Genomic DNA, 15,115 nt, shown 5'->3' with positions numbered 1-15,115 from the left:
CCAAAAATAATCTTTTGATTCTTCATCTTTATAGAGACTTTTTTTTTTTAAAAAAAAAAAAAGAAAAGAAAATAGTTTTTCGTTCAAAGCTTTTTTACAACATAAAGAGTAAGAATTTGATGAAAATATATTTAATTCTCAACTATAACATGCCATATTTTTAATATTACACTTTACAAGTTTTTCGATATAAATAAATTGCTTAAATTCTATAATTTGAGAATCAATAATTTTTTTTAAATTCTAAGGGATCCTATCAAAACCACCTCCAAAACAATTGATGGAGTGTTCAAACCGTCCAAAACCACCCTAATTTCTTTGCTTTTTTGTTTTTATGGCTCTTTCTTCTTTGCTTGTTGACATGACCTGTTCTAACTAATAATTACAAATAAACAGTTGTGATTGAGATAATTGCACGTCCCTGTAATTCTAAGGAATGCCAAGGGATTGATCGATCACAATCCGTGGTTGCATTAGCTAGCTCATTGGACCTTTTGCTAGTGGAGCTAGATCGAGATGAACAAACTGATCAAATCTCTCTCTCTCTCTCTCTCTCTCTCTCTCTCTCTCTCTCTCTCTCTCTCTCTCTCTCTCTCTCTCTATATATATATATATATATATATATATATATATATTTTAGATGAATAAAATCTCTCTAAATATCTCTCCCTCTATTTGTTTTTAATTAAGCCCATCAAAAAGCTCTGAAAAATAAAGCTAGCTCCCATTTGAAATTTGATTTACCATTTTCATGATCTTCTTTGCGTAATGAGTACGATTTACAACAAATGCGCTGGAGCAATGATGCCCCCGATTTGTAAAAGCAGGTTCCAATTTATTTTCCTCCAACTAAAAAAAAGCAAATTGCAGTACTCATGTGTGCTTAATTATGAGGAAATAAATTGTAAATTTTTTTTATTCTTACAAATGATTTTATTCTGTCTCTCTGCATGGGTCCAACGATTGCTTAATTATGAGGTACATAAGGGATCGAATAAGGTATATATAGGTGACAAAATGATATTATTTGTTCTTGGAGGCTGGCCATGCCATGCAGTGCCCAGCTAGGAATATAAATTAGGTAAAGATTCTTGCAAGAGGATTAATTAAGGCCCATCTGGCAATTGATTGTCTAACCTATATATATAAAATAGTGCACAAGGATTCTCCCTGTACGTACCATGCACCCACAAAAAGGTATCTTTAATTTCTTCCTTTAATTTAATTAGCAATCTTAGCTAGCTAATATGGTGTCGTATAAGAAAGAGATCGAGTATATTATATTAAAGTCCTTCTACACATGCGCACTGCATCCGTCCCTCTTCGGTCTTTTTTCCACATGTCATTTTGTTTTCCTTTTTTTTTCTTAACAAAAAATTTCTCCAATTTTCCAAATCCTCCCCTCTCCACCTTCGCCTCCCCCACCAACCTACTGCCGCCCACCCTCTCCATCGTTCGGCCCTCTCCACCGTCCAGCCCTCTCAAACCGTCGTCCCCAGATGAACGGCGTCCCTGACCTGACCCATCTCCATCTTTTTCGACCGGAACAGCGTCCCCGACCCACCTCCATCTTTTCCGACAGACACCCTCCCGACAAGACTCTCTCTCGGAGATCTGTTGACCACCATTTCCCCCCATTTCCCCCACTGGCCAACACCATCCCTCGCCCATCTGTCTCTGTCTCTCTCTCGATCTCTCTCTAACCCAATAGGCTGAGCGCCGCCTACGAGCACTGCGGATCTTCGACCACGACATATCTTCGACTCTCGAAAATGTTGAAAACGTAGGGGGTTCGGACATGAGACGCTGGAAAGTGATTTCATTTTTTTAATAAATTGTCAGTGCCATGCTGGAAAGTGACGGACATGAGACGCATGGAAGGCTCATGTTTAGCATTTCCCATTATATTATATATATAGCAGCATCAACCATCTGGTTGCTACTTAATTTGTTCCCACTGATCGAACGTACCCTAGCTATGGCCCTTTGCAGCTCATACAGTCATACGTACGACTAAACATATTCCATGGGCATCTTTTCTTTGTATTTCTCCCTCTAAAGAGCTAGCTAGAAAGATGCAAAGAAAACAAAATGTAAAGCACATGAGATGTTCTTGGAAAGTCGAGCAATGGCACCATATATATGCATCCTCCACATATATATATATATATTTATTTCCCAATCCCGGCCACCTCATGCATGCATGCGTGTAAACTTTACGAGAAGTATTGAAAAAAAAGGTGATTCTCTCTGATAAACTTTTCCAATTTTGTGGAACTGATTTTAAATTTATATATCAATCAAAATGTTGTTCAAACAAGTGTGGTTGGTTGTATTGTCATAAGACTTGTGAGCCTGTTGATACTCTTCTCATTCACTTTTGAAAATGATTATAAGAACTGGCGTTTTGAACATATATATATAATTAAAACTATTTTAACAGCGTATGACAATTAGGAAGGATTTGAGAAAATTCATCTGCTAAATATTAGATATCATTTGCAAATTCACTTAAAAATAGACAAATGGGTCAACAAAATTACAACAAAAAGCTGGCTTGAGCAAAATTTAGCTTGTGTCTATTGCTTGATTTTATCCATATATTTGTCAAGCAAAATTTTGAACCTTGGATGACTTTTACTTGATGATCAAAAAATTTACATCATTGTATTTAACGTACGTAAAAAAGAATTATTGCATTAAACAGGTTAGTGATGGTTTTTTAATTAAATTAGTAGAAAATTTCGGGTTGTTGTTAAATTACAATTTTTTCTGAAAGTTTAAACCAATTATAAAGATAAGTGAGTTTAATCATTTAATTGAAATGGTGAATTGCAAAGACAAAATCCAAAACCAGGTATGATATTACATTAAATCATCATTCATCTTACAAAAATTAAATCAAATAAGAATCAATTTAATAACGTACAGCTCTGGCTTTAATTAACGTACGTAACAATCCCGTTAACTTGAATGAGTGCTGCTGCGCTGGCACATATTGTGTGAGCGAGGCAGAAAGACCGTACCGAAGTGGACGTCGTGGACTGGTCGGCAGTCACACCTCCCCCGGCCACAAACATCAATGAGATTAATGTTGTGCTTCTGAACGTTTCCACAGGATTGTTACGTTGACCAAATCATTTCGTGTTTTACAACTTTTACTAAGGATATTGAGTGCTGATATTGTACATACGTGTTGACTGCGTATGTAAACATATATATGGCGCTGTAAAGCATTACAAGTGTAACGTAACGTGTAATAATAGATGAGAGCTTAATTAGCAGGAAATGGGGAGGAAATAGCCAGTTGGTCTTATATATATATATATATATATGCTTAGACCGACGACTATTCTTTTCGACGTGTTATAAGATTATAATTAAGAAGTGTGTGACCGTTTCGTGTTTTAAGTTTCTGATCCAATTAATTATGATTCATGCACATCCTAAATCGATGGGCCGGATTTGAGTGATTCAATTCATTGATCTCTTCAATTTGGATTAATCATTCCCAATTACATTGACTGGTATTAGTGTGATGGAATTAGATCATCCATAGTAATTATGAAACTAAATCTGACAATTAAGGAATTTTTTTGGACCATTCATTCTCTTTTTTTGGTTGCTTTAAGTGGAAGACTGGTACTTAAAACAAAAAAGAAAAGAAAAGAAAAGTGGTAGACTGGTAGTTATGGACTTTTACCATTCGTAGTTTAATTTCTCACGAGGGAAATTAATGAGGATTTTTGACATTTCCTAGCTAGTAGCGAAACCAAACTTAACAAGTCACTTTTTGGACCAAATTAAAAAACAAGTTCTTCTATTATTATTACTAGCTTATAACCCACGCGATGCGCGGTATTTTTATTTATTGTAATTTACTTGAAAGGTCTTAAAGAGATTATAAGTAACAAATTTTTTTTCCTTCACTCAATTAATTAATTGGCTACCAAAATCTAAATAAAAATTATAACCCATTTAAAAAACCTTTAAAAAAAAAAATGTTGTCCATCAATTAAGTATGTAATAAACAATGAACATTACAAAAAAGAAAAGAAAAAAAAAGGCTACTCAATAAATAACTGCGTAGACTAAAAGATTGTCATATCTGGTATCAAAAATAATGATAGGAAACTCTGCTATCTTACCATCATTTCCATGAATTGAGTGTAAAATTTTCAAAAGAAAAAACAATCAATTTGAATACAAAATAATATTTAAGTTCGAAGAGAAAATAAAAATATAAAACAAAAATTGTATACAGATGGGTAAGAGATAGTTAGAGGATACATATCCTTATATTTTTACTCAACAGCATAAACAAAACCCAGTCAATAAAACAATCTATCATATACCAACCATATATAATACCACTTCCTCTCCACTACAAAATACTTTATTCTATCGAAAATTAATAATAATATTAATGTGGTTAATACTCTGTACCAAAAACAACGTAACTCTCTCGCTCATCATTATTTCCTTGAATTTATTGTCAAATTTACAAAAGAACATAACCACAAACAATAAAAAGCTAAAAAAAAAAATGAAAAATGAAAAATACTAATATATATATATATATATATAGAAAGTTCGTTTTCCGTATACTTTTTCCGGTTCTAACAAAATTCATAAGTATGGGAAAAAAGTCCTATCAAATAAAGATTTTTTCGGCGTAAAATAAACTTCTTTTAGAACATAAATTAAAATGATTTAAAAATGATAAGAAAAAGGCAAAAAAATGGAATTTGAAGAACATAACCACATGAAATAAAGATAAACCAATGGATTATTTACCATTCTCTTAGAACACGACCCCTGCAAACACATTTTTCAAAACCCAATCAAAATTAATACTAATCTAACAGAAAATTAATTGTCTTTCCCATACACTTTTTTTTTTCCTAATGAAATTCATAGGTATAGAAAGAATTCATGTTAAATAGATATTTTTTCTTTCAATCATCATTCACATATATAACATAAGAGAAAATACTTTTAGAACAGAAGTAATAATTAATATAAAAATTAAAATAAAAAATCCGAAACACAAAATTACAAAAAATAAAGACAAACAAACGGATTATTTACCATTCTCTTTGAAAAAGACCCTGCAAACACAATTTCAAAACCCAATCAAAATTAATACTAATATAATAGAAATTAACTATCTTTTCCGTACACTTTTTTACTTTCCAATTAAATCTATAGGTATAAAATAAGTTTTGTCACATAGATATGTTTTCTTTCGACCATCTTTCGCATATATAACGTAAAAGAAACTACTTTTAGAAATAATAATACATAAATTATAACAAAAAATAAGAACCAAAACAAAAGAAGATATGAAAATCTCTTTCTCAGCATCATTTTTAGAATTCAATGTAAAATGTACCAAGAAAATAATATATAAATTAGATCAAAAAATAAGGACACTAATAAAAACAGAAGAACATCACCTGTAAAATAAAAACAAAAAAGGAAAAGATTAAAAATAGTAATATAATATAAAATAAATGTCTTTCCCGTGTTCTTTTCTAAGTTTCAATGAAAAGAATACGAAAAATTTGAGAAGTAGTGGATAATAAGAAAGAAATAAACAGGCTGTGGATATTGAACAAATGGTAAAAATTTGTAACAGTTTTTTTTATGTATGTAATGTTTACATTTAAGTGTTTACAAATGGCAGTTATGATACAATTATTTTTTAAGGGAAAAAAAAAACTACTTTTACACAAAAATAAGATTTAGTTATTTTCTAGGAAAAGAAAATTGTTTTTATACAAAATAAGACATTTGACTGTATTTTAAAATGCTACTTGTCACAATACTATGTAATGTTTTGAGCGATTCTCTTATTATATATAAATATATATATATATATATATATATATATATATATATATATATATATATATATATATATATATATATGATTATTTTTTTTAAAAAAAACTTGTTGAATGCATGGAGGCGCATCGCACATAAGTTTTTAAGTAATACGAAATAAATAAGTGTTTAATCGAAATAAAATTTAGTAACACGATGGATTTGCAATGATTAAGCCATGTGCCGCACTTGTGTGATTGGATAAATCCTGCTGGGTTGCCACCTTGTCAACGGGAGGCAACCAAATCACAAGACAGCCTCGTGGTAGGACCCACATTCCCTGACAACCCATTTTCGACTCCAAATAATATCTATCTAGTAGAACCAACCATTAATTAAGATGATATATCTAATTCCATTTTTTTTTTTTTTTTTTTTTTGAAGGCTAGAGTAAATATTTTAAATGACAGCTTAGTTTAGCGGTTTTAAAACACATATTCGGAAAAAAAAAAAAAAAAATTATGATTTTAAAATTCAGTCAATAGAAATACAAATTTTAAAAATGCAGTAAAAAGGTGGATTGAAAAATTTTTCTTCCTGGCCAAACAAGCCCCCTAGGTTTATTCCCTCCACGTGTCGGTCTCTGTTCCAGTGCAGACGAAGCCAACGCTTGGGCCGCGGAGTATACGGCCTGGACAACATTGAAAACCTCGCACATGGTTGCCACGTGTCTCAAATAAGTGCGGCCGAAGACTCCCTTCCAAAAATATGAAAAGCCCGAGAAAAAAAAAAAGCTTCTTTTTTCTTTTAAGAAGAAGTAAGATTATTCCTAGAGAGTAGCTGGAATAATAATAATAATAAAACACGATATAGCAGTTGTCCCGAGCCAGTCCATAACCGCGTGGGGACTAGGGTCCAGCCAAGACCCGGACGCATTCTCTTGAAATGACGGACATACCCTTCTTCCCAACTCATAAATATACGCAAAGCATGGTCATTTTCGTAAAGCCGTTTCCAAGAATGCGAAACATTTGAACGAGTAAAAGGACTACAGGCCTATATAAATGAAAAAATAAATAAAATTAGATTTAAGAACACAACGCAAACGGCTCCATTTTTCTTTACAACTGCCACCCATTACCTGTCCAGTGTCCAGAGAGGCCACACCACAGCCTTTATTTCCCTCAATTCCTTATTATTAGCCTTTCCTTTGTTTCCTTCATCTATTGGCCCGACACATTTCTTTCCTATTTGTTATTTTTGGATATTTCTTGGGCATATTTTTTTGATCTGCGAAAATCGAATCGAAGAAAGCGGCGACGAGCGTCCGTTTTTAGAGTAACGGGAAGAGATCAGTGGGCTGAATATCTGGGAGGTTTCCGTTTTTGCCACCGGCTTTGTACGCATCGTACGGTGCTGGGCGGGCATTTTGGTCAATCTGATTTTTTTGGATCCCCTTTTATTACTCGCTGAGGAGAATTGCAAGGGCAGGTTGTTGTTAGATTAGAGAGAGAAAGCAAACATGTGGTGGATGATGGGCGAGACAGGAGGCCACTACTGTAACAAGAAATCCGATGATATTTGCGGCAATGTTTGTGGCCAGGTATGATTTTTGATCTTTTCTTTCCGCCAAGGTTTCTGTTTGTTTGTTTCATTTTTTTTTTTTTTTTTTCTATGGTTCTGGGTATATGTTTGGTTGCTGAAGAAAATCGAAAATTTGGATCTGGAAGATTATGTGGTATGCGGGACCCTATAGGGTATTTAGAGTGCATGCAATTGTTTTTGAGCCATTCAAGTTCGATTTGTTTCTTGAGTGACAAATTAAGGAGTTAATTTTTTGTAATGTTATATTTGATGTTAATCAGTTTTCTCAGCAACCCAATGGAGGTTTAATATGAATTTGTGGGTTCTACTTTGTCGAAGTTCTCTGTTATGCCTGTCGACATTTTAGGCGTGGAGTTGATGATTAGTGTTTCGTTGTTTCTGTAATTGTTGTTTTTGCTGCAGATTTTGTATAACCATTGTTGTGCTATTGAAATCATATGTGAAGTCCTGACTCTGTTTCCTGAGTAAAAAGTTGAACAAATGGGTGGATTTTGTATTTCCTTTTTATTTTTTGGGGGGCTATGGAATTAGGTTTTGCTCAAATTCTAGGTGAAATTAGAATGTTGGTATTTTAATTTTAGGCATTGTCACTTGTTTCCTTCAAATTTGGAGTTGTTTTGGTCATTTTTGTATTTACCCTGTCTCATGCAAACTGAGAAAAAAGTAAAGGAGTTAAATATGTAACTGGAGAAAGAGCCATTTTCTTCTCTTTGTATCTTTCATTGTGAGAACCAAATAATGTTAGTGAAAGAATTGTATACTTTTTTTTCTTTCTTTTTTTTTAAAAAAAATTTCGTTCAGTCTAGTGAAGCTATTATGTTTATTGCAAGTAGAGATGCATATTTTTGGTATATTTACGTGTTTGATCATTTTGAGTTTAATCTTTGGATTGGTGAAAGTTTTTGTTGCTTCGTTGTTTGTTCTTATTCATGTTAAGTTTTTGAAATATGCTTTTATTTGATCTAGCAGGAATCAAGTCGAGTGTTGAGCATGTCGAGGCTCCGCTGTGTTCTGCGTGGCTTGGATGTGAAAACCTTAATCTTTCTTTTCGCATTTGTTCCGACATGCATCTTTTTCATATATTTACATGGGCAGAAGATCTCATACTTCCTGCGGCCGCTATGGGAATCGCCACCCAAACCTTTTCATGTACGGCCACACTATTATCATGAGAATGTGTCGATGGAGAACCAGTGCAAACTTCATGGTTGGAAAATGCGTGAGTTCCCAAGGCGTGTTTTTGATGCAGTGTTGTACAGTAATGAGAAGGAAATCCTTGAAATACGATGGAAAGAATTGTATCCCTACGTGACACAATTTGTTATCCTTGAGTCAAATTCAACATTCACCGGATTGCCGAAGCCCTTGTTCTTTGCTAGTCATCGAAAGGATTTCAAATTTGTTGAGCCCCGATTGACTTATGGGACTATTGGGGGGAGATTTAAGAAAGGAGAAAACCCATTTATTGAGGAGGCATATCAGCGTGTAGCATTGGACCTGCTTCTCAAAAGAGCAGGTATTGAAGATGATGATTTGTTGATAATGTCTGATGTTGATGAGATCCCTAGCAGACACACGATCAATCTCTTGAGGTGGTGTGATGACATACCTCCAGTCCTTCATCTTCAGCTGAAGAATTATCTATATTCTTTTGAGTTCCATGTGGATGATAGCAGCTGGAGAGCTTCAGTCCACAGGTATGAAACCGACAAGACAAGGTATGCACATTATCGTCAGACAGATGAACTCTTGGCTGATGCTGGGTGGCATTGTAGCTTTTGCTTCCGCCGAATCAGTGAGTTTATATTTAAGATGAAAGCATACAGCCATTATGATAGGGTTAGGTTCTCTCACTATTTGAACCCTGGAAGAGTTCAGAGAGTAATCTGCGAGGGGGCTGATCTATTTGATATGCTTCCAGAGGAGTACACATTCAAAGATATCATAGGGAAAATGGGACCTGTTCCTCACTCCTTCTCAGCTGTTCATCTTCCATCATATCTTTTGGAGAATGCAGACAAGTATAGATTTCTGTTGCCTGGGAATTGCAGAAGAGAAAGTGACTGATTTTCTTCAGTAAGTTATGATGTCTGTTCTTGTAAAGGTTAGTTGGACTAGCAGTTTCCATGACTCGTCATGGGGGTTCTAATTGAACAATCTTAACTGGCATTGCTGATACCATTTGTCCGGCTGAACTATATTATTCTTTGGGGGATATGTTTGGGAGACTGGACTAGTTCCTGGATTCTTGGGGAGACATTCTGTATATATTTTTTTTTTCCTTCTGGAGTTGGGTTTCATTTATGGCGGAACATACTCATTCACTTAGTGATCGAGCTGTGATGGGAACAGCTATGTTTTCACAGGGTGCTTCTGTTTACTTGGCATTGATATGGGACGATTCCCCAGATATACTCAATAAATAGTTTGAGGGCCTGTACTTTTCCCCCTTTGTTGGGAGTTTTGTTTATGAGACAAACTTATTCATAGTGTTCTTTTAACTATTTGATTTGGCCTATCTTCCTGTTTTTGAATCTTTTATTGATCATAATAATGCTCACTTTATTGGGAGTTTAGTTTTCCTTGTCATTTGTGATAGCAAGGACGTTTGTAAATATGGTCCACTGCTGTGTGTATAGCATTGATCAGTAGACTGCAATCTGTTGAGTTTTGTGTCTTTTATCCTATTCTTTCCCTTCCACTGAAGAAACTATTAGAACTAATTTTTGTCAAGTTGATATTGCAAATTTTGCCCGCTGCATTCATTGGTTATCTTCCCATCATCAAATAATTGGTTTAGCAGACCAAAATTGTTTATCATTATATGCTGTTGAAAGCAAAAAAAGTAGATTACTTTCAAGGTCTCTCTCAAAAGCGTACATGTTGCTTTTCTTGGATCATAAATTGCAGAAATCTTAGGCAACTTTCAACGTTGGTAATTAGTCATGTTTTAGCATTAGGATTGTTCCATTCCAGATGATCAAGGTCAGCGCAGATATGGTTTACCACTAATTGGAGTGAGTTTCTACTACTTTTTTGTTATTTTCTGATATTGAACTGCTTGCTTTGTGGTTAACATGTGATATATATGCGTTTAAAGCATTTCATTTCTCTACTTGCTGCCTTTGTTCACGCAGATCGGATAGGAGCGCTAGGTTTTATTAGGGATAGAGAGCTTTTTTGAAAAAAATAAAGAAGAAAAAATTCATGTGCAACTATATTTGTTAAGGGTTGATCTACCTTAAAAGTCAATAATAATAAATAAATAAATAAATAGTTAATAGATGGAGTGCCTTTAAAAGAATTTGTCTCATCACCCTCTCGCCTTCACTGACTTCAAAGAGGTGATCGACCACTCATTCACCTTTGGAATGGGCGGCCGACCACCCTCCAAGGGAATGACCGATCATCACCCTCAACTAAAGGGGGTGGTTGGCCACCCCAAGGGATAGTTACCACACTTGAACCCTCACGAGGCGGTTGTACCACTCTTAAAGGCTTGGAGCAACACTTTGAGCTATTGAAGATGGTGTGACAATTCCTTAGGTTAGCCTACTTTCATATATATATATATATATATATATATATATATATATATATATATATATATATATATATATATATATATTACAGCTAGAGTAACTGGAGTGAGTCAATTAAGGCCATTCATTCAAAATGAATGGCCTAGATCAAGGGTGAGAGGGAAAAAATTACCCATAGCCCGCCAAACGACGATGTCTTCTTACTTCTATTTATTTTTGTGGGGTGAAGGGTCTACCACCGTTGCCTTCTTTTTGTATTCAAAACATTCAACCATATTGTTTGATGCTCAATATTAGGGGTGTACACGCGGGTGCATATTAACTGTCCGCATCCGCAACTATCCGATATCCACACATGTGGATGCCGTTAACAAAAACAACTATCTACATATGTGGATGCAGATAGTGATTTTAGGTTATGCAGATGCGATCAATAACTATATCCGTATACTTTTTATATATTATATTTAATAAATTCACAAAAACGACATTGTTTTGGTACTTAATACCAAAATGACGTCGTTTTCGATTATGTACAAGGTATGTTTACATTGATTTGATTGGCTGTGTCGTTGCATTATCGTGTCACACTTGGGCTAAAATGCAAAAATAATGTGAAACTAATATATTTTCAAAATATTGGGCTTTAAAAAATTAAAATAAGCCCAAAACACTAAAAATAGCCTAAATTATTTTTAAAATCATTTAAAATATGCCATAATAGAGATTCAAAAGGCCCATTACATAATATACGAATAGCGGATAATAACAGTGTCTATGCGGTTAGTAAAAACACGATACGGGTATGTATATTTAGAAGTAATATTCGCATTTTACGAATAAGAATATAAATATTACAAATAATCGCATCTGCATGTACACCAATACTAAATATAAAGCTTGTCTGCCTGTTTTACAAGATGGATTGTATCATTATGGTGAATCTCGTGAACCTCCTAGTTCATATACTTTATGAGGAATGCTAGAACATCTTCTTGTGTTCTCCTGGTGTCCTCCTGGAATGGCATAGATGTAATTTTTTTTGATTGAAAAATTACATATATGCCATTCAAAAAGACATAGATGTAATTTTTAATTACATTTATGCCATTGCAGGAGAACACCAGGAGATGTTCTAGCATTGCAAAAATTGAAAGTTTTGGAAAGAGATTACAAATTGAGTGATAATTTAAGAGAATAAAGTGTAATTTCTCCTATAAAGTTCATTTTGACATGTAATGAAAATGTAAAAGCTTGCTTCTCATCATTTGAGAAGAATAAAGGAAGTGTTTGCCTAAAATTGTGTTTGGAGCCGATATTATAAACTACCTCAAGCCCACTCGATGGAAAATAATGAGAGGGTTGCTAGCCCGTCATGTGGTCCAAGGTAAAGAGTTATTTATCGTTCAACATCCAATCACACAATTGCCCTTACAAGAAAACTCTCTCAACAACTCTCAGAATCTTCTCCACATGAAAACCCATCATTTACCAACAGCTAGCTAGCAATGCAACCAATAAGGAAAATGACACACCGTTGACACCAATGTTACTATATTGAACTAACAAGCCTCTCTCATAAACAGATGCACACATCCTGTGTTCGATCTTTCTATCATACACTTTACTGACTTAAGCATCAGAGACTCTTTAAATTTCTCGAGAATCAGCTCTTTTGGTGACTATTTTTTCTTTATTATGCACGAGTCTCATCGCCAATCCGGCTATTTAAAAATATGCTTTTAAGAGTGTTAAATGGAAATAACATGTAAATATCCACTAGTAAAGATAATGTACTTATAAGTTATTTGAATGAATGTTTCGGTCTGGATTATCACTAATTTTAATACTTGATTCAAATTCAGTTAGCTAATTAATGGGCCGGCAAAGTAAGAATCATTGATCATTTTTTTTTATTTTTTATTTTTTATTTTTCACTTGACAAAGAAAAATAAGAGAACCTCAGTATTAATGTGAATCTTGTCCCAGTCTTTAACTTCTTCTTCTTCTTCTTCTTCTTCTTTTTTTTTTGGCCTCAACCATAGCACCTCTAGAAATGGGGTATCCTTTTGAGTTGGGAATAAAGTTTCCAGAAGAGCACATGGCATTCAATAGCCAATTGTAAAAGATTTCTGTCAAATATATGCCATTCAAACATGGCAAAGATTCGGATACGAGATGCATTCTTATCTAGCTGCATACAGATAAATATGTTATACTTTCTTTTGAAAATATTTAATTCAATTATGGCACAAAACAAACAGCAAATTAAACAACCACCCAGTTAAGAAAAACTATACATCTTAATGAAAATTAATACGTACCCAACATCAAATCCGGTTAATCCAATATAATATAATAAAATAAAATTTATGTCCATATAAATTTGGGTGACGTGGCTTATTATAGCTGCTTCAGAATTAAATTGTGGCTTTATCCATTGGGAGTTGAAGCCTATAATAGACTCCTGGAGTCACAAAGAAACGTATAAGCAATTAAGCACAAACATAGAAATCTCACAGATCGATTAGTAGTGGCCAATTTGAGGAGATACCACAGCGATCAATATGAGCAGACTCCTTGGTTTCCAACAGCAGAGCTATGCGGTGCACCAGGAGGTTCAAGTTCAACAGCAGAGCTATGCTGTGGAGGCTAAGGCTTGGCACTCCAAAAATCAGTATAACAACCAATTTTCAGGCATGGAAGTAATTATGCCTGCTCCATGCATTATCGATTCTCAGCTCTTGAAGCCCCATTACAAGCTTAGTAGAAAGCATGGTCTGCCTCAGAATGGCTGGCATGGCCAAGACGAGCACCAGAGCGGCTGGCTTGAGACAAGTACTGCCCAGTACTACAACAACCGTGTCTCTGGTGGCAAGAAGTTGCCTTTGATCATTGGCGTCAATTCTTCCCAGTACTTCTCGAATGAGATGGAGGAGAATGCTGAATATGAAACTTTCCATGAGGCGCGTGTTCCAGTGAGAGTCCAGGAAAGGAGATATCACGAGCTTAGAAGTTGGGGTGACAATGGCAGCCCCTGTCGCAGCTATGATGAGTACGTCAACCTGAAGCACAACGGCTACGGGAAATCCGATCAGTGGGTGGCGGGGATATTATTGACAACTAAGAAGATAAGCGTGCGTGCGCTTGGTGTTTTTTACTTTAATTTGCTTCTGTTATGTGGCCTAGTGTGTGAAGTGTGATATATTAAGATAGTAGATATGTATGCCCATGAACCTGAATAAATTAATGGCATTTGCTGGGCCTAAGGCATAAACAAGTAGTACTTTGTCTTTTTTACTAAGTTAATTACAAGAAATTTGATCATTAGCGTCGACCAAACTTTCAGCTACAACGACATTAAAGTTGTTGATAACCTTTTTTTACAAAGCAACTGCGACGATACATGGTTGCACAAACTTTTGGTCGTCGCTAAAAATCAAATTTCTTGGAGGGTTATGTGGGGTCGGATATAATCCTGAAAACTTGGTTGTCTTGAATACTTTTCGGTCTTTTGGCCGGCTTGACCTACAATTTGGACTTTGATCGATCGTATTCGTAAAGTTTGGGAAACTCAGTGAAATCTGAAAATGAGTACTGTTGAAATTTGACAACAACGTACCCAGCTAGTTGGAGGATGAGAATTATGAAATGTTTACATATTTGCAAACTGGAAACATGCTGATAGATTCCCTACAGAGAATTATGACAAAAAGCATGACTATAGTAGTGGTAATCGTTCTCCATATATCTAATTTAATTCAAACCCAAAGCGATTGTCACGATCCCATCAATTTTGAAGCAATATTTTGTATAGCATATTAACTTTCACTTTTCCTCGATCTTCTCCTATCTGTCATCTCATGTGTGGCGTAAACAGCTGCAGATCTTGCCAATTTTATTTGCCGGCCAGCTCTATAGTTTTAGAATTGAGATGCCATTTCATATTATGTATCGCTCACAAGCATGGGGGATCTCTGCTTTCGACCACTTAAACCCATATAAGTTGTGTTCAAGTCAACATGAAAAATAGAATACTCATCATACTTATGTTTCTTCTACTATTTTGAGGGACATTTCCTAAATTTACTACCTATCTCAATGATTCCATTGAAAATGTTAAATCTACTCGACTCAGA

General features: G+C 34.7%; 1 protein-coding gene across 2 annotated transcripts; it reads left to right on the top strand.

Annotated features, from left to right (window-relative positions):
• The first annotated feature begins 6,911 nt into the window (after nucleotides 1–6,911).
• Nucleotides 6,912–9,952, top strand: LOC133865969 (uncharacterized). 2 transcript variants are annotated; one of them, XM_062302509.1, is made up of 2 exons: nucleotides 6,912–7,432; nucleotides 8,401–9,952. In XM_062302509.1, the coding sequence occupies exons 1-2, from the start codon at nucleotides 7,352–7,354 to the stop codon at nucleotides 9,499–9,501; spliced, it is 1,182 nt and encodes a 393-aa protein (XP_062158493.1). In that variant the 5' UTR covers nucleotides 6,912–7,351; the 3' UTR covers nucleotides 9,502–9,952. The 2 variants fall into 2 exon arrangements, with proteins under 2 accessions (XP_062158493.1, XP_062158502.1); XM_062302518.1 differs by having other exon boundaries at nucleotides 6,913–7,432; nucleotides 8,404–9,952.
• Nucleotides 9,953–15,115: the final 5,163 nt, after the last annotated feature.

This window comes from Alnus glutinosa, chromosome 1 (assembly GCF_958979055.1).
Source record: "Alnus glutinosa chromosome 1, dhAlnGlut1.1, whole genome shotgun sequence".
NCBI classification, from domain to species: domain Eukaryota; kingdom Viridiplantae; phylum Streptophyta; class Magnoliopsida; order Fagales; family Betulaceae; genus Alnus; species Alnus glutinosa.
Note: the sequence above shows the minus strand (reverse complement) of the source record. Positions and strands in the feature narration are given on the sequence as shown.

Bases quoted from the DNA above. Each gene is read 5' to 3' on its own strand.
- LOC133865969 (XM_062302509.1), top strand. From the start codon at position 7,352: ATGTGGTGGATGATGGGCGAGACAGGAGGCCACTACTGTAACAAGAAA. The intron at 7,433-8,400 runs GTATGATTTTTG...TATTTGATCTAG, and splicing joins GCGGCAATGTTTGTGGCCAG to CAGGAATCAAGTCGAGTGTT.